This window comes from Colobus angolensis, unplaced genomic scaffold (genome assembly GCF_000951035.1).
Source record: "Colobus angolensis palliatus isolate OR3802 unplaced genomic scaffold, Cang.pa_1.0 Scaffold439, whole genome shotgun sequence".
In the NCBI taxonomy this organism is placed as follows: Eukaryota; Metazoa; Chordata; class Mammalia; order Primates; family Cercopithecidae; genus Colobus; species Colobus angolensis.
Genome location: NW_012117810.1, coordinates 727,870 through 752,871, shown reverse-complemented (window position 1 = coordinate 752,871; position 25,002 = coordinate 727,870). Strand labels below are relative to the sequence as shown.

Genomic DNA, 25,002 nt, shown 5'->3' with positions numbered 1-25,002 from the left:
TTGAGATCGGTCTTCATCCTTATCCTTATTCTAATGGCAGTTAGATGCACTTCTTTAGAGGGGGCAATCAGACAGCCAGGTGCGAAGGCGTCCCCAGAGAAACTCCAGCCTGTACACTGAGAGGAGTGTCCACTGGGGTGGAGCCACATAAGTTTGTGCCATTTGCAGTGGGGAAGAGCCTGGCCCCTCCTCTTCCTGGGTGAAACCTGAAATTCAAACTGCGAGGTGGGAAGCACACCAGCAGGGAGTCTGGCTTTGCAGAGGGACCATTTCCCTCTTTCCCTTTCACCCAATAAACTCTGCCCTCCTCACGCTTCAAATTGTCTGTGAGCCTAACTTTTCATGGCCACATGATAAGGACTCCCATGTTTACCTGAACTAAGGAAAAGTCCTGCAACAGTAGACTTCCCCATTCCATCCCTCACAGCTTCCACCACATCCCTACACTCGTCTCCTAACACACACACACCCCAAACGAGAACAACAGCCTGGGTTCTAAATCAAGCTCTCTAATTTACCATCTAAGGGTTATTAAGAAAGTGACTTTACCTTTCTATTCCGTCCTTGTCACATATTATAGGGTGAGTAAAGAGGAGAAAACAATCAACCTTCTAGAACTAATATGAAGATTACGTGTCATAAAATAATTGCAAAGTACCAGGTACCAAATATATAATCAATAAATTTAGCTAAATTTTAGTTTTAGATACGTACTTTCTGCTATTCTATTCTGTTCTAAATAAAATTAATTATCTTCAGTGTTTGCATTATGCAGCTCTTCCTAGGGTAGCTTTCTAATGGATCAGATCACTATAGTGGATTGTGAGAAAAGGAAATATGGTTTGAAAGTGCCTGAAGAGCAGTCGGTGTTTGAGGAAATGCATAAAGCCAGATATTTCACATCAGGCAGGCCCAGATATTCCTCTAACACAGACAAGTGCCTTCATGCACATCACCAGAAGGTACCTTATTTGGCAGAAAATTTATACAAATATGCCCCCTCCAGGAGACCAATTCTGAAAAGGTATCTACTGCTCTGGGCTGAAACAATAACACAGCGCTTGGCAACTGAACCACAAGCTGGATTTCACCCTACCTACCCCTTCAGCCTGGTTTCTTTCAGCAGAACACAGCCTGTTCATTCTTGACCAGGGCTTTACCCTGTGAAGATCACACCCAAAGTATAAATCCAAATATTGCTTGAGGCCTGTGTGCCCCACCCTGATTTGCAGACCACAAACTATTTGCTTTTAAGCAACTCATGGATGGATTAAAAAGACTGCTGGGGAAGAATTTCCTTTCACAAAAAAGGTAATGTTTATTTTTTTTTCAAATTATAGAAGTTGAAGATGCAACATATGCCATTTTATAAAAAAAAAAAAAACTATAAAGAATTTAAAAAGCACTCCCAATACCCCATTCCATAGGATTAACAACTGGTATATATGATAGTGGTGTGTATATATAGTGTCGTATTTCAACCAGGTATATGTACATTTTTTAGGCACTTAGACCTTATCTCCATAAACATTACCATCAATGACATTCAGATTTTAGAAGAAAAAGTCTGGTGAAGTTTCCATACTTGAATCAGGATTGAATATGTCTTTCTTGTTTTTCCTGGCTTTGATGACCTTGAAGGAGAAAGAGATAAAGACAGACCAGTTGAGATGCTGGTGATCCCACATTTCTCTCTTCAGTCACACTGTATCCCTCCCCATGCACCATATCTCTTCCCCTATTCCTTTCTAAATGATTATTTTCTCACTGTCATCTGTCTCCTTTAATAAATTCTTGACCTTTGAGTCAGGCCTCTCTCTTTAATTGGGACTGTGAAATGAGATAATCACTCCTACTTAGTATGAGTGCAAGTGAAAGAGCAGGAGATGTCAGGGAGCAACAGAAGAGAGAAAGGAGCTGGTGCACCTAATGACTAGAGTTAAGGGGAAGGTTTGCATTGGGCAGAAAGGAAGGAAGAGAGTACAAAAGGTATTCCTGGTGCAATTGCTATCAAAGAAGGTTTGGAATGTTTGACTGATGTTCTCGAGAACTGGAGCAATCTGAGAGCATGTGTGTGCCTGAATATGTCAGCCTTTGTTTTGAACTGTTTGCCTTCCAATATTAGCCTTTGTTAGTGTTCCAAGAATCCCACATGTATGTGTGTGTCAGTGTGGCAAAAAGCATGAACTCTGTTATGTAGACCCAACTACCTCTGTCAGATGTAAACCAGTGTATCTATCTCACTAAAGGCAGGTGCCTTTGTGATCTGATTTGCTCAGATGTATTCTTGGTAATTTAGGGCTGCTGTGAGCTAAGTTGATGACCCTCTGTGGTAGACAATATTTCTCCCATTTCACAAATGATGAACTTGAGGTTCCTAGTGATAAATCTTTAGTCAACTAGAAAATCACAGAGCCAGCATTTGAAACAAATGTGCCTTAACCAAACCCAAATTCTTATTATAATTATCTCCATGCTGTGGTAAAAGTAACCAATTCTTTCTTATTTAACTTAGGTATCATAGCCTTTGAAAGTCTCTCTAATTTTTTTTATTATGATTACAAGTATCCTTCTTCAAAAACAATGATGGAAAGTTTACACCCAGTAAAGTGCAAGACTTTGTTCCTTTCCCACTTGCTAAACTCTCCATGTAATAGTAGCAGTCTAGTTTTCTTAAAGTATAAACAAAACGATTTGCCACTTTGGAAAAATGATGTTCCCATAAAGTTCCAACCTTGATGTGACTATGAATTACAGATCTCAACTCCCCGTTATTCCCACTTTTCGGTGCCAATTCAAAGCAGGTGAGTTTCAGTTTATCTCCTTCCTCGCAGTTGATTGTGGTCAGTCGTCCATGCACCACTACTTCCATCTTCCCTGTATTATCTTGTATTTCATAATAAGTGAATTCACCCCTTACATTTTTCTGCAAAAGAAAATTGACACTTATCTTCTGAAACTGGATCAATAATTTTCCAATCTATGAGAAATACAGGGTGTTTATGGAAACTTTGGTCTTTGATAGAGTAAATAGAGCTGGAGGTCCTGAATGACAGGTACCAAATAGCTTCAGACACTTGGTCTGTGAATCCTGCCTTTCCAATCCTCTCTTGAGCCTCTTTTGTTGAACTTATTTATCTGCTGGAGTTTTTCTAGGAAAAAAAATTGATTACTAATTTTTCCTCTTTCCACATCAGCATAGCTGGCATTTTTTAAGGAGCCTGGATACAGAAAAATCTGATTACTTTGGTAGATATCTTTCACACCCGCCCAAGAGCAGATAATAGAGGCTCTTCATGGCTCTTTACAAGTTTGAGAAAGAATGTTGCGAGTTCTCATTAAGTAGACTGTAATTTCAATATGTAACTCCTTCTTTCTTCTCCATATAGTCACTCTTTGCCAATCTGCCCAGATCTCAAATCTAGATCATCCATCTAGTCACATTGTTCTGGTTTGTAGCTCATTACTTCATTCATTAATTCTGCAACCACATACATATGTACAGTCATTTAAACAGAATGTACAGAAAACAGCACAATTAAAAGTAAGCCACCCTAGAAGACATATATAATGGAGTACGAAACAGTACTTCAAACAAGAAGTTAAATCCACTAAGCATAATATTTACATGATGTGTTGAAACCAAAAGGCACACTGTAAGCCTAAGAATTCACCAAGTTTTTTTTTTTGCATTTTATTGCCCCTATTTATAAATTGAACAGTTAAGCTATGTGACTTTTCTAGTCTTTTTGCTTTCGTATTTTTCTTATTATTTAATGCAGAAGTCAGTTGCTCAACAATCTCCTGATGAATTAATGAATGAGAAGAGGCAAGAACACTTTGAAGTCCAAATGATCAGAATTTTAGGTAACTGTTAGACATAACTGCATTCTAAAGCAGAGCAGTCTATTTGATTTCTTACTCTGATTGTCACAATCAGGATTCAGGCTTGGGAGAGCAACTCTTTTGTTCACAATTAAATTAAGTTGTCATTGATGCAGATGGAGCAGAACTCAAAGAAACAAAATTCTAAGGATATGTGTGTTGATATAAACTGCACTGCCCTGAACAAGGGTGGCTGTGAATAGATCATCACAGCTAATAAAATGCCAAGTTCCCTAGTGACTGTCTTTCTTTCTTTTTTTTTTTTCTGAGACAGTGTCTTGCTCTGTCTCCCAGGTTGGAGTGCAGTGGCATGATCTTGGCTTACTGCAAGCTTTGCCTCCCGAGTTCACGCCATTCTCCTGCCTCAGCCTCCCGGGTAGCTGGGACTATAGGCGCCTGCCACCACGCCCGGCTAATTTTTTGTATTTTTAGTAGAGACGAGGTTTCACCTTGTTAGCCAGGATGGTCTCGATCTCCTGACCTCGTGATCCGCCCGCCTTGGCCTCCCAAAGTGCTGGGATTACAGGCGTGAGCCACCACACCCGGCCTAGTGACTGTCTTTCTAAATAACTTGCATGGTGACACCTTAAGAAGAGGAATGTTGAGATATAACGTACCCCATATCCTGAAATGAACTCTATTCAGTTATCTTTAGTGCTGGGAGAGGGGTGAAGGGGTTGATTTCCTGTGTTGAGTAAGTTGACCAAACTCCAGTTGACAAGACTTTAAAAATTTGGGGTTGCAGGAGAAACTTTATAAAACAATGGTATGGGCTTACCTTATGTACCACAAACACCCCATTCACAAAACTTCCTTTAGTTTGTGAGCGAAGATCACTGATTTTAGGAGTTATGTTGGCACTTCTAATCAATCCTTGTGGGATCTCCATTTTTCGGTCAGCATTCACATCAACCACAACTGTTAAAGGATATACCTCCAGGAACCCACTGCGGCAAACATAATTTGAGATGGCAATGATCTTCTTTGGGGTGAACTTCTCCTTTAGACCAATATTAAAAACCTTCACTCGGAAGACTTCATTCTCAGTTGCCACTGTGGCATGAAACATTTTCTTCTGCTCTGTGGGCTCATATACAAATGATTCTGTTGCACTCAGCACCATCACTTCTTTGAGGTCACTCTGGACACCGTCTTCTATGGAAACTTCTTCGGGTCCAATCTTCAGTCTTGGTTTCAACTTGGAATGTAGAGACCAAAACACAGGCACAATTAAAACAGGAAATACAGGGTCACTCTGTAGTGAGAGTCATCCCAGTCTCAGTGTTGGTCACCAAGTGTCACCTTAACTGGGTGAAGTAGGGAAAACTAGACAGAGATCACTCAGATAGTATAATTTAGGTAACAGAAGAAATGAAAAAGATTTAAGGAGTGATTTTATCATTGTCATTGTTTTATGAGAGTGGAAGGAAGAATATTTCTTTTTTGATGAGAATTAACCCATAAAGAAAAGGCATATCCCCTTTCAAGAGGTATGGGGAAGCAGAGGGTAAAGGCAAAGCTGCCATGAAGTGACTCCCAAAAGAGATGAGATTTTAAAAGAATCTCAATTTTACTCCTTTCTACCCAGGTCAGGTCACATTGAGCACTGCTGGTCCGTGGAGGCAGCTGTCCTGCCTCCATGTTCTGGTCGCTAGGTCTCCCTTGATCCCTTCTTTTTTTTTTTTTTTTTTTTGAGACGGAGTCTCGCTCTGTCGTCCAGGCTGGAGTGCAGTGGCCGGATCTCGGCTCACTGCAAGTTCTGCCTCCCGGGTTTACGCCATTCTCCTGCCTCAGCCTCCCGAGTAGCTGGGACTACAGGCGCCCGCCATCTCGCCCGGCTAGTTTTTTGTATTTTTTAGTAGAGACGGGGTTTCACCGTGTAGGCCAGGATGGTCTCGATCTCCTGACCTGGTGATCCACCCGTCTCGGCCTCCCAACCTTGAGCCACCGCGCCCGGCCCCTTGATCCCTTCTTGCCGCAATACTTCCTCTTCCAGATCAGCAGCCCCTCCAATTCAAAGTGCTCTCCTACAACTCAGAAATAGTGCAGACCACTGTGGAGAGAGGAGGTTAAAGAAAAGTCCCCTCCTGCCTAATATGACAGCGACCAAATAAAATAAACATAGAGAAAAAAATCACTATTAATAGCACTCAGAGTAAGGAATAGTCTCAATCACAAACCTTAGATTTCATGAGATTTCAGTTGGAACTCATTCTAGTAGATAGGGGCATTTTAAAGACCCAAATCACAAAGCCCTTTCCAATGAAGCAGCACTGTGTTGCAAAAACATCATTGAGGCAGCCACTGGAAGACTCCATGAACTTCCCTAATCTGAAGGGGTCCAGGTTAGAGGCTGTCCAATCTGAGTAACGGCAGGAACTAAAAAGAGTCATGGACTTGGAAAATTAGGCAGGAGGGGACTTTTCTTTAACCTCCTGTCTCCACAGTGGCCTGCACTATTTCTGAGTTGTAGAAGAGGACTTTGAATTGGAGGGTAGGCTGCTGATCTGGAAGATGAAGTATGGAGGCAAGAAGGGATCAAGGGAGTCTTAGAGACCAGAACATGGAGGCAGGATGGCTGCCTCCACAGACCAGCAATGTGACCTGACCTGGAAGATTATATCGGCCACCTGTGAGTGATGGCTTTAACTCTCTGATGGATTTAACTCTAATGAACTCATCAATGTGGCAAATTTTCCATAGCATTAGGAAACCCATTCCCAATGAAGTTAATTAGTATCAAATCACCTCACAATAGCCATGACATCAGTACCCTGACACAAGGTGCACAGGATGTAAGGAAATAATTATAAAGCTACTATGAGGGCAATGAAAGATCTGAGAGGCATGTGATCTTTTACTGTTCATTGTAAATACACAGAATACTGGAAACAACATAAAGCCAAATAATGTAGGATCATTTTATAATGTATGGAATAACTGCAATTTTTCTGGTGCAATAAAATAATTTAAATGTATATTGTATGACTGAATGGCAGTTCAAGATATATTAATAAAAAAATGGGTTATGGAAAAATACATGAGTGTGATTTACTCTGACAGAAAATAAGACTCTTTGTATATACATAATGAAAGGTATAAAATCAGAAAGACCATGTACTGAAATGTGGCATTAGATAGAGATTTCTGATAGTTAAAAGTTAATTATTTTTGCTTATGTATCTTTTTTTCCTAAATTTTTAAAGATATTGTTTGAGTTATAATAAATGAAAGGGAAAAAATTAGTGATAGTGTTATGATTGGCTCTGTTTCTTCCCACCTTATTCTACCTTAAGGTATGATTTTCATGGTGTATTGAGGGAAAAACAGAAATGTAAGCCAAAAGAAAAATAAAATTAAACAAACATCTAATTATACCTGCTATGGAATACAGATGATAATAATAGAATTTTAATTTTGGATAGGACCTCAAAATACACACTTGATAAATAAATGACTGACTTGGTTAAATAAAGCATTGTATGTAGTAGGGGATTGGTGAGAAGTGCTTTCAAGGTTGTGTTAATCCTTGTCATTTTATTGTAGCAAGGGGAACATATTGGGAAGAGGGAACTCGTACCGTGGTTAAGAAACTGCTGCTTGGTGTTGATGGAGGCATCTGAGGAGTGTGGGGATGGCTCTCAGCTGTGCCAATGCTGGTCATGAATGGTCCTGGAAAATGACTCTTTTCCTTCAGTATCTGCATCCTCATGAAGTCATTCATTTTGGTGATTGTGTCTTCACTTTTCTAAAGGAAAATAGATGTTTGTTCTTTTTTTCTAGTTAATGTTTTTCAAGATCAAATGAAACACATCTTTTCCTTTTTTCTTTTTTAAATAGGATGTTCATTTTGCCAGTTTCTCTTTTTTTCCCTGAGTTCGAGGAGGAGTAATAGCACATATTCAGACACTTCTATCACTCAGCCTTCTCTCATCCCAATCAGGATTAAAAACTTAGATAACTGAAATTGCATTGTTTGGGGATGGAATACTCAGTCTTCACGTCCTGTAAAACTGGACTAAGTTATTTGGTCAGGTTCAACTCTTAGGGCTATTTTGGGGGCAGCATGACTTACAATAAAGTTGGCTACATTTATGGACATTTATTAACTAAGCCTTTCTCATCAATTAGATACACAAACCAGTCTCTCTCAAGTGCTCTTCAGCATACAAGAAAACCAGATCTCCATCTTTAGGGAGCTCTGATCATAGCCATAACAGGAAGATTCTCTGAAATTCATAATTCCTCAGGCAAGGTTCTATGATCTCTACAGTGTGGTCAGGCAATCAGAATCTTTCAGGGTTTTTAGCTGCATTCAGAACAATTTAATATTCCACCTAAAGCATTCCCATTAGCTACATTTTTATACATTTTTCAAGTAAGATTGGAGAATATCTCTAAAATCACATACTTTGACTACCTTTAATTAAACTAATGGAAGTCCAAAAAGTATTCATCCTATTTGGCCAATTTGGCACATTTTTTTTTAGCAGTTTTGCCATTCAGTAACCTAATTTTTTAAGTGGCAATTGTTGATAGAGAGGTACACAAAAGAACTGCTTGTAGTGAGCTCACATGGAGAACAGCTTCTTGATTAGAACAGTCTCTGACCACCACTGAGCACCTGGACTATGGAAATAAACCCCAAACAAAACACTGTATATTCAAAATTGATCAAAAATAAATTGCAGACATTTTAACATTTGCACACCTACCGTGGATTCAATCTATGCTCATTAAATGTTCACACTTTAAATGTTAACATTTTAAGTTCAATAAGGCTGCATTTGAATCCTGACTAATACTATCTGTATGACCCTGAGGAAGATTTCTTTGCACCTCAGTTTTCTTTCTTTTTTTTGAGACGGAGTCTTGCTCTGTCGCCCAGGCTGGAGTGCAGTGGCTGGATCTCAGCTCACTTCAACCTCCGCCTCTCGGGTTCACGCCATTCTCCTGCCTCAGCCTCCTGAGTAGCTGGGACTACAGGTGCTCGCCACCTCGCCCGGCTAATTTTTTGTATTTTTAGTAGAGACGGGGTTTCACCGTGTTAGCCAGGATGGTCTCTATCTCCTGACCTCGTGATCCGCCCGTCTCGGCCTCCCAAAGTGCTGGGATTACAGGCTTGAGCCACCGCGCCCGGCCTGCACCTCAGTTTTCTCACATGTGAAATGGGACTAGCCATAGCATTTGTGTATGATGTTATAAACAATAAATTAGGTTAAGTGTACAAAGAATGGGCTTTAGAGTCCAGAGCTCAGTAAATGCTCAATAAATAAATCTTTGTTGCTATTATTTTTCCACCATCTATTAGGGGTTTGCATGTTTGCTCTGATGAGCAGATATTTCATGTTTTATGATGCCCTTGTTGATGAAACCTTGTATGGAGGTAATATAGGAAGCATAATATGAGAGAAGCCCCTCTATTCAGATCTGCCATGTGTAGCAATGTAATTTTATTGACAAGATTGTCTTGAGATATTATCTTTTAAAAATAAATGAAATCTTAAAACTTTCATCATGATAGCCCGGCTTGGATGATGAAATTATAATCTTTGTTTGAATAATATTTTAAAAGTGCAAGCATTTGTTTTCCCTCAGAGTAAATCCTCCTTTACCCTACCCTGTTCGTGAATTATGCCCTTCTGTGCTGTTCACTTCAGGATACCTAACAGCATAAATCAAAGGTAATAATCTATTTCTGACTTTGAATTAAAAAGTCAAAAGGAACTCTATTATAGAAAAACTACTTGTGAGAAGCTGCGATGTGTAAGAGCAAGGATTTCCGGGTTACATAGTGAATCACAGACTGACTGGTCAGACACCATTTTTGCAGGCCTCCTGTGAAGATGGCTGGATCCCAGAGAAGAAATGACTACATGGTGTTTAGGTGGATGAGTCTGCCTTGGATCCTGTGCTTTCAGAGCAGCAGAATGATTCCTATGCAAGTAGAAATGATTGTGCTGCATATTTAGGCAGGCAAGGTCTTAGAAAGTTCCAAGCCAGTATGCACGGACACAGTAGTTGTCTTATGATGTCTACGTATGTCATTGCAGTAAGAGAGAGACAGTGGGCCTGAGGTTTTCATGACTACACATGGGCTCTACCTGTGGCCTTGATGGCAAGTCCCAAGATGGCAACAGTTACAAGCAGCTAGCTCTGCCCACAAAGAACCAGGAAAGACTATATAAGGGGAAATATGAATTCTTGAAATTAGTAACTAAAAAAAAAACTATATAAAAATTGAGAAAACCTGCATGGAGAAAGCCTGTCCTCAACTGATGTGTGTGGAGTGGTGCTGAGGTCTGCAACCTGGGCCAGGGGCAGCTTGGGGCTTAGGCGAGAAAGGACATTGGAGAATAGTAATGTAAATCTTAGAGTTTCCTATCTCTCAAGTTGCTGTGGGTCAGTGTTTCCCTGCCCATTCGCCTTGGGTATAGGCCCCATAGCGCTGGATTGTAGGTAATACAGGGGGTGATATCAGGGCAGAACAAAAGACAAGCTGGGATAAGAGTTGATACACACAAGTGTAAACTCCCTCTCCCACCCGTGTTGTCTTCCCCTAGGAAAGGGTACCTATAACCTACTTTTATTGCTGAGTAGGGAAGGAAGCCATAGGTTTATTGTAGCTATGATAAATGCTATAAAGAAATAGAAAGGTACGTATGAAGGCAAACAGTGAGAAAATAAGATCTATTCTGGGAGGAAGGTATTAGTGAGAACTTACTCAAGGAATAGATTAGACTGGTACCTTGTGGTTGAAGATATTTGGGGAGAGAACTGAGATGGAAAAATCTGACATCAAAGGAAGTATCAAAACCCCTGCTGTGGTTAAAAGCATGGATACTGAAACTAAACTCTGATATATGGTAAGACAGCAAAAGAGAAAGGATTGAAAAAAAACTGGAATGTAGAGGAGGAACGCATTGGTATAGTAATACTGGGGGAATTATTACTTAGAAAAAATAGCAATTATTCCTATTCATATTTCAAACCATTTTGTGTTATTTTAAGGGAGACATGGCAGAAGATACCAAATATAAAAAGTTATGCTTCTGGTTTCTAATCAAAACCAGGAATAATCTGTATCACACACAAAATTTGTGAGAGAACCTATTATCAGTAAGAATAAAGATTTCCTGCAGAGCTACTGGATCATGTAGCAAGTGGTCAGACAGGTTTTGCCTCCTATGGGGCTGGCTGGACACCAGAGGAAAATGGCTGTACTGGAGGTAGAAGACATATGATCCTGGCGGAGATTCCTAAGCTAAGGGAGGTTTAGGTGCAGCAGAATAACTCCTGTGGCTACAGGAATGGACACATTGCTTATTTTAGAAGGGTTGGACCTAAGAAAACATCACATGTCCCTTTTAAGCCAGTAGGTATGAGAAATCAGAATTTTCCAGGGATATTCACTTATGTCTTTGAAGTAGAAGACAAAAAAAAAAAAAATGGATTTGAACTATTAACAAGTAGGTATGGGCTCCACATATGATTTTTTCAAAATCTCCCTTTTTATAGGCTCTTCCCTCTGCTAATATCTCTGTATACTATACTGACATTTAGTTTCCTCAGCCCATATTTCAGCACACACAGGACCAGGATTATGGTCTTCAGTCTGAAATGGTCAAGACTCAGATGACTGAAGTTTCTTTCACTGGTCTTAGATTCTTGGATCTATCTGTGTTGTATGCTGATGTGAGACCGCTTAGTTAGCACACCTCTTAGTGTCATTTTTTGGTAGATAATCCTCCCTGGTGATGAGGGGAGCATGAATCAGAAGAAGATCAGCCAAAATGAGGATTACTTATAGGTAAACCTGTCTCATCAAATGAGTACACATGCAGGTAGCAGCTATCTGCTCTTCAGGCTCTAATACACCAATCTCTCCATCATTTTGTTCAGCAAAGTGATCTTTGGCTGCAAGGATTCTCCCGAAGCTACAGTTCCAGAGGCAGGATTATGTTGCCCTTGCTGTCTACATGAAGCAAACTGAAATCGTCAAGATTCTCAGTCCAAATCAGAGGGGTTCCAGGTTCCATCTGGAGAATTCCCAGTAGCTGGCTTCTTATACTTTGTTCAAGTGAGGACAGAGTGTTGCAAAATCATATACTTTGACTACCATTAATTATAATAGTGAGTGAAAACCCATTTCTTTTTTTTTTTTTTTTTTTTGAGACGGAGTCTTGCTCTGTCGCCCAGGCTGGAGTGCAGTGGCCGGATCTCAGCTCACTGCAAGCTCCGCTTCCTGGGTTCACGCTATTCTCCTGCCTCAGCCTCCCGAGTAGCTGGGACTACAGGCGCCCACCACCTCGCCCGGCTAGTTTTTTTGTATTTTTTAGTAGAGACGGGGTTTCACCGTGTTAGCCAGGATGGTCTCTATCTCCTGACCTCGTGATCCGCCCGTCTCGGCCTCCCAAAGTGCTGGGATTACAGGCTTGAGCCACCGCGCCCGGCGTGAAAACTCATTTCTAACCATTGACATGTGATGTCCATTTGTCATTGTTTTTCTCACTTCTGGCTTTCAGTAATATAATTCTATTGCACCATTTGCTGAAAAAGTGGTAGGTGAGAGGGCTGCAGGAGCCTGCTGCAGTGCTGTGGCTCTCTGATGGGAACAGCCTCTAAACACTCTCGTGCATCTCCTCCATCACTGAAAGACTGCAGAGTTCAGGCTATTAAACAAACCCAAGCCTGACACGGTCTATTCTGAAATGTTAGTGTACACATACATATAAATATACTAGAGACAATTTTAAATCTCTCTCACACTGGAAGAAACATTATTCCAAAACTATGAATGCTACTGTTCTCATATATGAATTGAGACTAACAATATCATATTTATGGTGTTGTAATGAAGAATAAGTTATGTAATATACATAACTAATAAGTTTAGAGCCTAGACCCTAGTAAATGCCCAATAAGCAAAAATATAATTATTGTCATTGTTAATAATGGCCTGTGCAGTCTTTGAATTTCTGCCTGATGCACACATTTTCCATGCTTTATGTTGACTCTGTTGATGGATACCCCAGATCAAGGTAAGATGAAAATCATTTTATTAAAAATGTTTCTCTATTTAAGTATGCCACATGTAGTAATGGAATCTTATTGAAAGGAGTATATTTCTAAATTTAGAACATAAAATTTTTTGTTCAGCATTTAAAACTACATACTTGGTAGCATGAGTAGCTATGAAAACACTCAAACAATTTAAGAAAGAAAAGATTACCAACATGCTTCTCTCTGAACCCATCCTCCACCAGCTTTAGCTCCCAGAAGTAAGGACAGTCTTGAATCATGATGAAAAGCTCTAAAAATAGCTTTTACCACACAAGGCATTTATTCTCAAGCAATATGATATTTAGTTTTATTAGTTTCAGAGTTTACAAAAATGTTATTATACTATTTAAAATTTACTGTGACTTGCTTTTTCCAATTATTATATGCCTCATATGCATCTGTGATGCATGCATCTGCAGCTTGTTTAATTTCAATTCAACATCATGTTCCCTAATTTACCCATTCTCTTGATGTAGGTTATGGGTTCTTCCAAGATGTTTCCAGTTCACGTGATGCTGCTGTGACTATCTGTATACGTTTTATTCATTCATATGATTTGCAGCATTGGCAAGTATGCATGTTTTCAGGTTTAAGATAGCACCAAATTGGTTTTCAAAATGCTTGTACTAATTTGTACCTCTTCAGCAATGGTTTCCATTGCATCATACAATGCAAATACGCCTTTGAGGAGGCACAAATGATAATAGTAAGCTAGTGATTTGACTAAGAAATGGCTGGATGGGGTTTACGTAATTCTCTGTGAAGTCTGAGGATGGCTCACTCCTGGAGGTTTCCTGAAGCCAGAAGTTTGCAGATGCAGTCTCAAGTCTTGAGAAGACTTTATTCTATTGAAGTCATCAATTGGGGTGATTCTGGCCTCCATGTTCTCAGGAAAAGATTGAGTTTTTTTCTGTCTTGTGGTTTTCAGAATGAGATAGAACCCGGCCAGGCACAGTGGCTCACGCCTGTAATCCCAACACTTTGGGAGGCCGAGGTGGGAGGATCGCCTGAGGTGAGGAGTTCAAGGCTAGCCTGGCCAACATGGTGAAACCCCGCCTCTACTAAAAACACAATAATTAGCCAGGCATGGTGGTGCACACCTGTAGTCCCAGCTACTTGGGAGGCTGAGGCAGGAGAATCACCTGAACCTGGGAGGCACAGTTTGCAGTGAGCCGAGATTATGCCACTGCACTCCATCCTGGGTGATAGTGAGACTCTACCTCAAACAAACAAACAAAAACCTAATATATCCATGTCTACATCTGTATATGTTTGGTTTTCTTATTTTTCCTTTTATTCTGTTCTCACTGTCATCTGTCTGGTATTTTCTATGGAAGAAGAGTGTAAATTTAGATATCCTAACTCCTTCAACTGTACACTCACAAACCAGTATTATAGCCTTCATCCTGTTGGTTGAAATTTTATTGGTGTGTGATTGGGTCCTGGCTCTATTTCTGCTGAAAACCTATCTAGGCCAATTTGGTTAAGCCTGTCCATTGAGGTTATTTTTGCTAAATAACCCTCCCAGTTTATAAGGGCAGCAAATTTCAGAACAACATTAACCAAAGTGATAGAAGCTATTCTCATCAAGCAAATACACAAATTGACTTCTGTAATTTGCACTTCAGGTTCCAGGAAACTCATGTGTTGGTTGTTTGGGCACACTAATCCTCCCTTTGCTGGAAGCATTCCCTGAAAGCACAGTTCCAGGGGCGGGATTCTGTTGGTCCTGTGGTGTGCATCAGATATTCAGAATCCTTCAGGATTCCCGACAGTAATCAGGATAATTCCAGATTCCACTAGGGCATTCCCAGCACCTGTCTTTTTACATCTTGTTAAAGTAAGGATAGAGGGTGTCGGGAAAAACATGTGTGACTTCCTCTAATGTCACTAATGAAAGGCTTTTAAGAACATTTAAGCTTAACCCCAGCAACTCAGGAGGCTGAGGCAGGAGGATCACTTGAGGCCAAGAGGTGAAGATCAGCCTGGGCAATACAGTGAGGCCTCATCTCTACAAAACATTTTTAAAAGTTAGCCAGCCCTGGTAGCATGCACCTTTAGCCCCAGCTACTTGAGAGGCTGAGGCAGGAGGATCCCTTGAGCCCAGGTGTTTGAGGTTGCAGTGAGCTTTGATTGAGTCACTGCACTCCAGCCTAGGCAACAGAGTGAGACCCATCTCCAATATATAGAGACTCATCTATAAAATATATTTCTCTGGTCCTTAAATAGATTGAAAAAGGGGCTATAAAACCTGCTTGTTGATTACAGCTTCGAACACCCAACCCTATAGGCCCCTTATGCACCTTATTCTGGCTTGTAGCATTTGGATTATGAAAACAAATGCAAAATTCAGCACTACATATATGAATGTTTGTGGATATATGACTGAAATTTTAATATATACAGTCCCATACTGGAAGAAATATATTTGCAGAATTATTAAAGTTTTTTAGTTGACTAAAGCTGGATATGAATCCTTACTCTAACACTGTTTTTATTAGCCTGAATGGTATTTTTAACCTCTAGATATGTCATGATTCTCATATGTGAAATGAGATAAAAATTGTATCTTTATGGAGATACAGTGATGAATATATGACATAATTTTGTAACGGAGACCAGCATCCAATGAACGCTCAATAAGCAGAAAAATATTTTCATTGTTATTTTATGTTCTGTACAGGTTTTTTCTTAATGTCTGCCCTATTTAAAGATATTTAATGCTTTATGTTGACCCAGTTATAGGGAGCTCCTGATTGAGGAGGTATAGGAGGATTACCAAAAAAGCCTCTTTATTCTCTTGTACAATGTGGCAGCTTAATATCATTGATAAAACTGTCTTGAGTAATTTTCTTTTCAAAATAAGTTGAAACAAATATTCTCATTATTTCAGCAGAATTTGCATGCCTAAAATCATAGATTTGCTTGAGTAATATTTTAATATAGTAGCTGATTGTTTGTCTCATAGTAATTAATCCCTGCTACCATACCCGATCATGATTCAGGCCATTATGTGATCTGTGCTTCAGAGGAGTCATGACTAAAGGTTATGCTTCTGTCTTCTTCAGGTTTTGAATCCAAAAGCACAATGAATCCGTATCATACACAAAATCTTTGGGAGAAACCATGATGAGTAAGGACAATGCTTTCCTGCTCTGCCGGTCAATCTTAGAGTGAGTGGTGAGACAACCTGTGGGCTGGCCACCAAAGCAGAAGTAATGCATTGTGTTATTAAGCATCGGTGGCCATGGAGACATATGCCTCTTTCTAGGATCCCTGTCCTAGGGTCTTTAGCACAGCATAATGATTCCTATGGCTGCAGAAATTGCTATATCACATGTTTAGGCAATTGGGAACTTTGAAACTGTCACTAACTTTCTTTCAAGTCATTATGCATCAGAAAACTGACTGTCTTGAGATGTCCAATTTTGTCCTTAAAATAGCAGAGAAGATCAGAGCGGATAATGACTTTACTAGGCACAGCCTCTATCTATCCACCTGAAGCAAGATGGCAAACAGGCATGATAGGTAGCACTATACGAAGAAAGTATATAGGGAAATATAAATTTTGGAATTCACCAGTCAGGACAATAACAACAACAAAACAACATGAAAAATTGAGAACTCGGTACATGGGAGACCTGTCTTCAACTGGTACACAGGGACGAGTGATTAGCAAACAGTGTGGTCACAGTGCAAGTGGCACCTAGATGAGACACTAGCTTGGAAAATTGTCATCAAATTTTTCTTTTGACTTCCATTGAAGATACAGCATCTGATTATTGGGTGCAGATGAACACAGGGGTCTTAACACGGCAATGTAAAACACAGGATGATACAGAGACTTACAGCATGTAATTTTTCCTTAGGAGCCTTGCAGAACCTAGATTATAAAAACAAATCCAAACAAAAACAATGTCTAATTTTAAATATATGTAAATATGTGAGACAGTTCAACATCTATATTCTGACTTTGGAAGCAATATGTGATCATTAAATGCTGAAACTTTAGAGTTCATTAAGGCTGGATTTGAATCTTGGCTCTAACACTAAAAATCATTATTATCTTGAGTAAAGTTTTGACCTCTAAGATCCTTGGTGTTAAGAAATGTGAAATGTGACTAACAATAACATCATCTAGGTGATGTAAGGAAGAATGGATAAGAAAAAGTACATAAAGTGCACATAATTTACATTTAGCACACTCACTGCCTGTGAATTTTGGGGAATATTTTAAAACTCTATCTTGGTTGTCTCTTATGTAAAATGAGGGCTGAGAATAGCATCAATCATGACTGTTATGAGGAAAGAATGTAATAATATACATAAAGAACACAGGTTTTAAAACCAGCACCGAGTAAGTGCTTAAAAAGTAGAAATACGCTTTCTGTTACTGTTATTACAGTGTCTCTGCAGGGATTTGTATGTGTGCTCTGATTAACTGCTGTCTCATATTCTGTTTACCTTGTTGACAGAAACCTTAGATCAAATTGGTATGGGAAGCTTTTTATTAAAGGAACTTCTCTATTCATTTCTGCCACTTATTGGCAAGAATACCTTGGAGTATTATCTTCTCAGATTCATTTCAGTTAAACAGTCCCGTAACAAGTGTAGAATTAGATGAGAAAAATATAATCTTTGGTTGAATCATATTCTAAATCACTATGTAATTTTTTTCTCAGAGTAATTATCTCCCCTCCCATCCCTGCTCCTGATTCATGTCAATTTGTGTTTCTTGCTCTAGGTGTACAGAACAGAAAAAAATCAATGATAAGAATAGGCTGCTAGTTTTAAATCTCAATGAACATAGAACATATACCATAGAGAAAATCTGAGGAAACCCAATGATCAGTGGAACAAGACCATGCTCATCTGGGGAGTCACCAAGAAAGTAGTTAGACAGACACTGTATTTACAGGCGATAGCCGGACACCCAAGAATAAATGGCTGCCATGAAGGCATATGATCCTCCTGGGATTCCTGTGCTCCAGGGAAGTTCACATACAGCACAATCATTTGTACAGCTGTAGCAAGGATTGTGATTCATATTTTAGCAGATGGAACTTAGAAATTCTCACATAATCCTTTCAAAGAAATATGAGTGATAAAAGCATAGTTGTTTGGAGATGCCACTTAAGTCTTTTAAAAGGCACAAATAAAATGGGTCTTAGGTTGCAATGACTGAGCAAGGGCTCTTTCCATAGCCACCTGTGCCCAGATGGCAAAAAGGTGCAGGTTCTGTTCTTCAAACAACACCTGCATAAACTATGGAGGGAAATACAGCTTTTTGAAGCTAACTAAAAATTGTAACAATGAAAACAGACAAACCAAAAAAATCAAAATAGAGAATCCTTAAATATAGGAAGCTTCTCTTCCAAGATGTGTACATGGTGGCTGCAGGTATCTGCCGCTGGGTCAGAATGCAGCTTGGGGCTTGGGTGAGAAACAACTGTAAAAAATAATGATTTAATTCCTTTTGCTTTTCCTCCAAGTTTCCTGCCCCTTCACCACAGGTACAGGCTTCTGAACCCTCAGTGCAGGTGACTACAAGGGTCATATCACTGCTGAGCAAAAGGTAATCTGGAATAAGAATTGATGTACATAGCAGGAACTGACTTTTTCCCCTCTTGTCTTGTATTCCTCTGGGGTAGATGCTACCTACCATCCGAGCTTATGGCATAGAAAAGGAGAAAATCACTCCCACATTCCAATTGTTTAAATGCTATTAGGAAAAGTGAAGGGAGCTAGGAAAGCTCATAAATGGAGAACCAGAGAGAACCAACAATGGGAGAATCTCATCTAATCTGAAATGTGGGTGCCAGTGAGGACTTGCTCTAGGAAGGGATTTAGGCTGGGGCCTGTGGAGAGCTGAGTTAGAGAAGAGACTGGAGAAAGTGATCCCAGCAAAAGAAGCAATCTATATGTCAAAGCTTCTGATTTGGAAAAGACCATGGATAGTTTAAAATAAAACCTGGAATGTGGTCATGAACGAAGTGAAAGGATGAAAGGTAACTGGAATAAAGATAATGAACATATTTTTGTATTCATCTTCCTCCATCTGGCTACTTTCCCACAATCTCCCTCCAAACCTAGATCAACAAAAGACAGTAATCCTCTTGAGTCAGGAAGCACTTCATGAACGCATACCTTGTAAACATCAAAAGACACAGAGACTAGTAGGGTCTCAATGAATATACTTAATTAATAGTGAGAAATTTAATCACATACATTTTATTTGATAAAATTACTCTTTCTCTATGTTGCTTTAGATGTTTTGATCATCACTTTGCTAGAAACATCAGCCAGCTAGAATCCTTCAAAGTTCTCAAATGTATTTAGAAATATGCAAGAACTTACCTTAGCATTACCAAGTAAGTGATTTTTTAAAAATACTCCTTACCAAGGGCAAGGAAGTATTACTTCCTTTATTTTCATTATTTTTAAATCTTTTTAAAAATTTATTAATACTAGTTTAATTTCCATAGTTCTATCACTCCTGTCATTCAGTTATGTAATATAGAAAATGCACTCTGTTAGAAAGGTGAATGAAAGGATTCTACTTCTGGAGAGTGGTTTACTTATTAGAACACACTCTGATCACCACTGGTCACCACATTTGTTATCAGAAGGTTTGCAAAGTGTGTGCTATGCAACCATTATGCAACCAATAAATAAATTACTGATATGGCATATATAAATTCCTCATCTAAAGCCACATACAATCATTAATTTTTCAAGTTTTGGGTTTAAATAAGACTGGATACGAATAATGACTCTTAACTTTCTTTGAAAGCTTGAGGAAGATTTTTAACCTTTGTGTACCTCTATTTTCTTCTCTGTGAATTGGGGCAGAATTAGCCTCCTCCTAATGGTTATGAAGAGAGAATGAGATAATGTACATCAGGAACAACACATGAGAACCAACATCTAGTTAAGTGCTCAAAAAGTAGAAATAGAATTATTGTCATTGTTACTCCATGTTCTAGGCTGAATTTGTAGGTTTTCTCTGGTCCACAGATATAACCTGAGCTATGGTGACCCTGTTAAGGAAAATCTCAGATCAAGGAAGTATGGAGAACACATTATGAAGTAAGTCTCTGTTCACGTCTATGAAATTAGTAATTTAATCTCATTGACAGGAGACCCTGTGAAAGCAAAGAATGGGAGAACTCATCAGTTCCAGTATCTTGTATCAGTGAGAACTTGCCAGAGGAAACAATTTAAGTTGGCACGTAAAATTTGAGGAGATTCCCACCAGTGATGATATAGGAGAAATAGATACCCATCAAGAAAATAGCATGTGTCAAAATATGTAATGGGGGTAGGAACTTGGAACTATGAAAGTAAAATCAGAAATATTACTAATAAGCAAAGAGGAAATGGGTAAAAGGAACTGGAATGTAGGATCTGAACACATTCTTGTCTTCATCTCTGCATACCTGGCCATTCTGTCTTACCCTCTCTACAACGGGAGCAATACAAGATAATAATCCTCTTAAAGTTAGAAATCATTATATAAATGAATGCCTTTTAGATAGTAAAGATTATGATGTGGTGCTATCTCACTGTACGAATTCAACAAATGATTGAGTGGCATAATTTCATACCAAGATTGTAGACAGAGATTATAGCAGTAGCTCTTCCAACAGTCTAACGATCTCTGTAAATTATGATGGGGAGAAATGAGATATAGGACTCAGGAAATTGTACCTTGATGAAGAAACTGCTGGATGGAGTTGTTGGTGGCATCTGAGGAGTCTGAAGATGGCTCTCAGGGAAGGTTTTGCTGGCCTCTGATGGATTTGGAAGCTGACTTTGCTCCTGGGGTGGCTTCATGCTCTTGGGGTCATTGTTTCTCGGGTTTGTTTTTTTCTTTACCTGAAAGTATTCATTTTCTGTTTAATGGTTTTCAATATTAGAGGAAGCACAACATCTTTTAATTTGTGAGAATACCATCCTTTATTAGATTCTAATAGGTCTCATTACTTCCAAACATGGTCTCTCTCTAATGTATCCCTCCAGGCAATTGTCAGAATTTTTTTTTTGCTGAAATGTGAAACGATCAAGCATTCTTCTTCCTAAAATCTTTCAATATTTACTTACTGATATTTTTACATTGGAGACTCCATTTCTGTCTTCATGACAAAAGCCAGCTTGTTAGAGGGCTGCTTTTTACCTGTCTTGCATCATTTTCCTATACCTTTCTACATATACCAATGTTATACAGAACTCACTATGCTGTTTCACACTTTAACATTTGCATGTGATGTCTTCTCTCCCTAGAAATCTTTCCAATGCTCATCTTTATCTTGCTACGAGCAATAGGACCTACTGCATGTTGATTTCCCATAACGTACAAGGCAATGGAATAAGAAATGTATATATCCATTATCTCATTTAATTTTTAAACCAATCTTATGAGAAATATTTAAGTTATTTTCCCAATATCAGGAAGCTAATGTGCCAGATGTGGACCAAGTCTATCCTACTCCAAGGCCCTTGCTTTTGACCACTGCATTATATTGGTTCCCCACCCTCCTAATTTCTTCAAATATTTTATTGTTTACCATGAGTTTTATATCCTTTTGAAGCCTATTAGGAACATCACTCTCTTAATATATCTTAATAGGTTTTTCTATTTAAATGTGAAGATACTCAAAATGGCATCTTTGAAGGAAATGGATTGCTGCTGCAGGCTCCAGGAGACAGCCAAAAAACTATGAGTGCCCCAAAGTGTGAAAGTGTGAAAGGGGATCATCCACCCCTGAACATACATCCTCAGTGGGGAACCTGAAGGTCTAGATCATGAGAGAAGGATCTGACCTTACCTGGAGCTGAGGTGAATTTAGAGAGCTGAGCAAAATTCAGGGGTACAGGAAGTAGCAGGAAGAGCCCTGTGGGCTCTCTCAGTCCCCAGGGAAGTCATTTCTGACTTTGTCTCACAAAGGTCCTTCAGGAAGGCTGCCAGTGGAATTCGGGAAAGACCACAGGGAGAAGAAAACTTCCAGCTGAAGTTTCGATGGAACACAGTTTCCCGGACAGAACCCAGGGGAGGGGATGAACTGGGAGTGCAGACACCAGCACAGAAGCCACAGCAGGCAGGGAGGCTTGAAACTTCCCTGTGTTGGTTGTCCTCTAGCCAGGAGGTGGAGCTTTTAAGAGAGCATCACCTCCAATAATACAAGGAGGATACAAGCTTGCCCTAGGGTCACCTGGATAAGATTTGAGTTTCTTAGGTGGTGGGTGGGGCCACAGAGCTCCCAAGAGATTATGTCCTTTGTCTTCTGTCTACCAGGGCAGGTAAAAAGCCCTGCTTGCTTTCTTGGCAGGAAGGCTGGTAGCAGATTCTCAGCTCTGCTCACCTGCTGTCTTGAAATAAATTCAGTGCTGTTGGTGGGGGCATGGTAGGAGTGAGATTAGCCTTTCAGGCTGTGTGGGAACTGGATGAGGCCTGTAACTGCCAGTTTTCCAGCACTTGCATGGCAACCTGCATGACACAGCAGAGGCAGCCATAATCCCCTTGGGAACATAAATCCATTGGCCTGAGAATCACACCCCATCCCCTACAGCAGGCACAGCTATCCCTGTCCAAGGGGAATCTGAACCTGCCCCCACCTGATGGTCTTTCTCTACCTGCCCTGGTAGCCAGAAGACAAAGGACAGAATCTCTTTGGAGCTCTGAGGCCCCACCCACCACCTGAGAAACCCAAATCTTATCCAAGTGACCCTAGGGCAAGCTTGTATCCTCCCTATACTATTGCAGCTGATGCTCTCTTAACAGCTCCACTCCTGGCTGGAGGACAACCAACACAAAACTATCCCAATACACAAAATTAAAGCCAAGGACCCTCACAGAGTCCACTTCGCTGCCTTGCCACCTCCACTGGAGCAGGTACTGATATCCATGGCTGAGAGACCTGAAGATGAACCACATCACAGGGCTCTTTGCAGACACTACCCGGTACCAGCCTGGAGCCTGGAGCACGTAGATCTGCTGGGTGGCTAGATCCAGAAGAGAAATAACAATCACTGTAGTTCAGCTCTCAGAAAGCCCCATCCTTTGGGGAAGGGGGAGAGCACCACAAAGGGAGCACCCTGTGGGGCAAAAAAAATCCTAATAGCAGCCCTTGAGTCCCAGATGTTTCCTTTGACATAGTATACCCAAATGAGAAGGAAGCAGAAAAACTATTCTGGTAATATGACAAAACAAGGTTCTTTAGCACCTCCAAAAGATTACACTAGTTTACCAGCAATGGATCCAACCCAAGAAGAAATCTCTGAATTGCCAGAAAAGAATTCAGAAGGTTGATTATTAAACTACCCAAGCAGGCACCAGAGAAAGGTGTACCAACTTAAATAAATTTAAAAAAAAGTTACAGGACATGGATGGAAAAATCTCCAAACAAATAGATAGTATAAAAAAAAAAAAAATCACAGCTTCTAGAAATGAAGAACCCACTTGGAGAAATCCAAAAGACACTGGAAAGTCTTAGCAATATAATCAAACTAGTAGAATAAAGAACTTCAGAGTTTGAAGACAAGGTTTGTGAATTAACCTAATCTGACAAAGATGAAGAAAAATGAATTAAAAATGAACAAAGCTGCTGGACACAATGGCTCATGCCTCTAATCCCAGCACTTTGGGAGACTGAAGCAGGTGGATCACCTGAGGTCAGGAGTTCGAGACCAGCCTGGCCAACGTAGTGAAACCCCGTCTCTACTAAAAATACAAAAAATTAACTGGGCGTGGTGGCAGGCACCTGTAATCCCAGCTACTATGGAGGCTGAGGCAGGAGAATTGCTTGAACCTGGGAGGTGGAGGTTAGAGTGATTCGAGATCGCCCCATTGCACTCCAGCCTGAGCAACAAGAGTGAAAGTCTGTCTCACAAAAAAAAAAAAAATATGAAAAAGCCTCCAAGAAGTTTGGGATTCTGTTAAACAACCAAACCTAAGAATAACTGGTATTCCCGAGGAAGAAGAGAAATCTAAAAGTTTGAAAAACATATTTGAGGGATTAATTGAGGAAAACTTCCCTGACTTTCCTGGAGATCTAGACATCCAAATACAAGAAGCTCAAAGAACACCTAGGGAATATATTGCAAAAAGATCATCACCTAGGCACATAATCACCAGGCATTCTAAAGTCAAGATGATGAAAAGAATCTTAAGAGCTGTGAAGCAAAGTATCAGGTAATTTATAAAGGAACCCATCAGATTAAAAGCAGATTTCTCAACAGAAACCCTACAAACTAGAAAGGTTTGGAGTACTATCTTTAGCCTTCTTAAACAAAAGAATTATCAGCCAAGAATGTGTATGTAGTGAAACTAAGCTTCACAAATGAAGGGAAGATAAAGTCTTTTTCAGACAAACAAATGCTGAATTAGCCACTACCAAGACAGCACTACAAGAACTGCTGAAAAGAGCTCTAAATTTTGAAATGAATACTCAAAATACACCAAAATAGAACATAAAACATCTAAAGCATAAATGTTGTAGGACTTATAAACCAACCACACACTACTGAAAAAGTAAGATATTCAGGCAACAAATGGCATGATGAATAGAATAGTACCTCACATCTCAATACTAACACTGAATGTAAATGGTCAAAATGCTCCACTTAAAACGTACAGAATGGCAAAATGAGTAAGAATTCACCAACTAAGTATCTACTGTCTTCAAGAGACTCACCTAACACATAAGGCCTCACATAAACATAAGATAAAGGGGTAGGAAAAGATACTCTATGCAAAAGGACACCAAAAGGGAGCAGGAGTAGCTATTCTTACATCAGACAAAACAAACTTTAAAGCAATAGCAGGTAAGAAAGACAAAGAGGGACATTATATAATGCTAAAAGAACTAGTCCCACAGGAAAATATCACAACCCTAACACTGGAGCTCCCAAATTTATAAAACAATTACTACTAAACCTAAGAAATAAGATGGATGACAACACAATAATACTGGTTGACTTCAATACTCCACTGAAAGTACTAGACAGGTCATCAAGACAGAACGTCAACAAACAAAAATTTTTGGACTTAAACTA

General features: G+C 39.6%; 1 protein-coding gene across 1 annotated transcript in view; it reads right to left on the bottom strand.

The window, feature by feature from the left end:
• Positions 1 to 1,293: 1,293 nt before the first annotated feature.
• Positions 1,294 to 25,002, bottom strand: part of IFI16 (interferon, gamma-inducible protein 16) — a 42,332-nt gene continuing 18,623 nt past the window's right edge. Inside the window, exons 7-11 of the mRNA XM_011957168.1 lie at positions 20,659 to 20,826; positions 7,466 to 7,633; positions 4,664 to 5,083; positions 2,735 to 2,926; positions 1,294 to 1,634 (exon numbers count right to left, since the gene is read on the bottom strand). Coding sequence (XP_011812558.1) covers positions 1,554 to 1,634; positions 2,735 to 2,926; positions 4,664 to 5,083; positions 7,466 to 7,633; positions 20,659 to 20,826 — 1,029 coding nt within the window. The 3' untranslated portion in view covers positions 1,294 to 1,553. The remainder of the gene's footprint in view (positions 1,635 to 2,734; positions 2,927 to 4,663; positions 5,084 to 7,465; positions 7,634 to 20,658; positions 20,827 to 25,002) is intronic.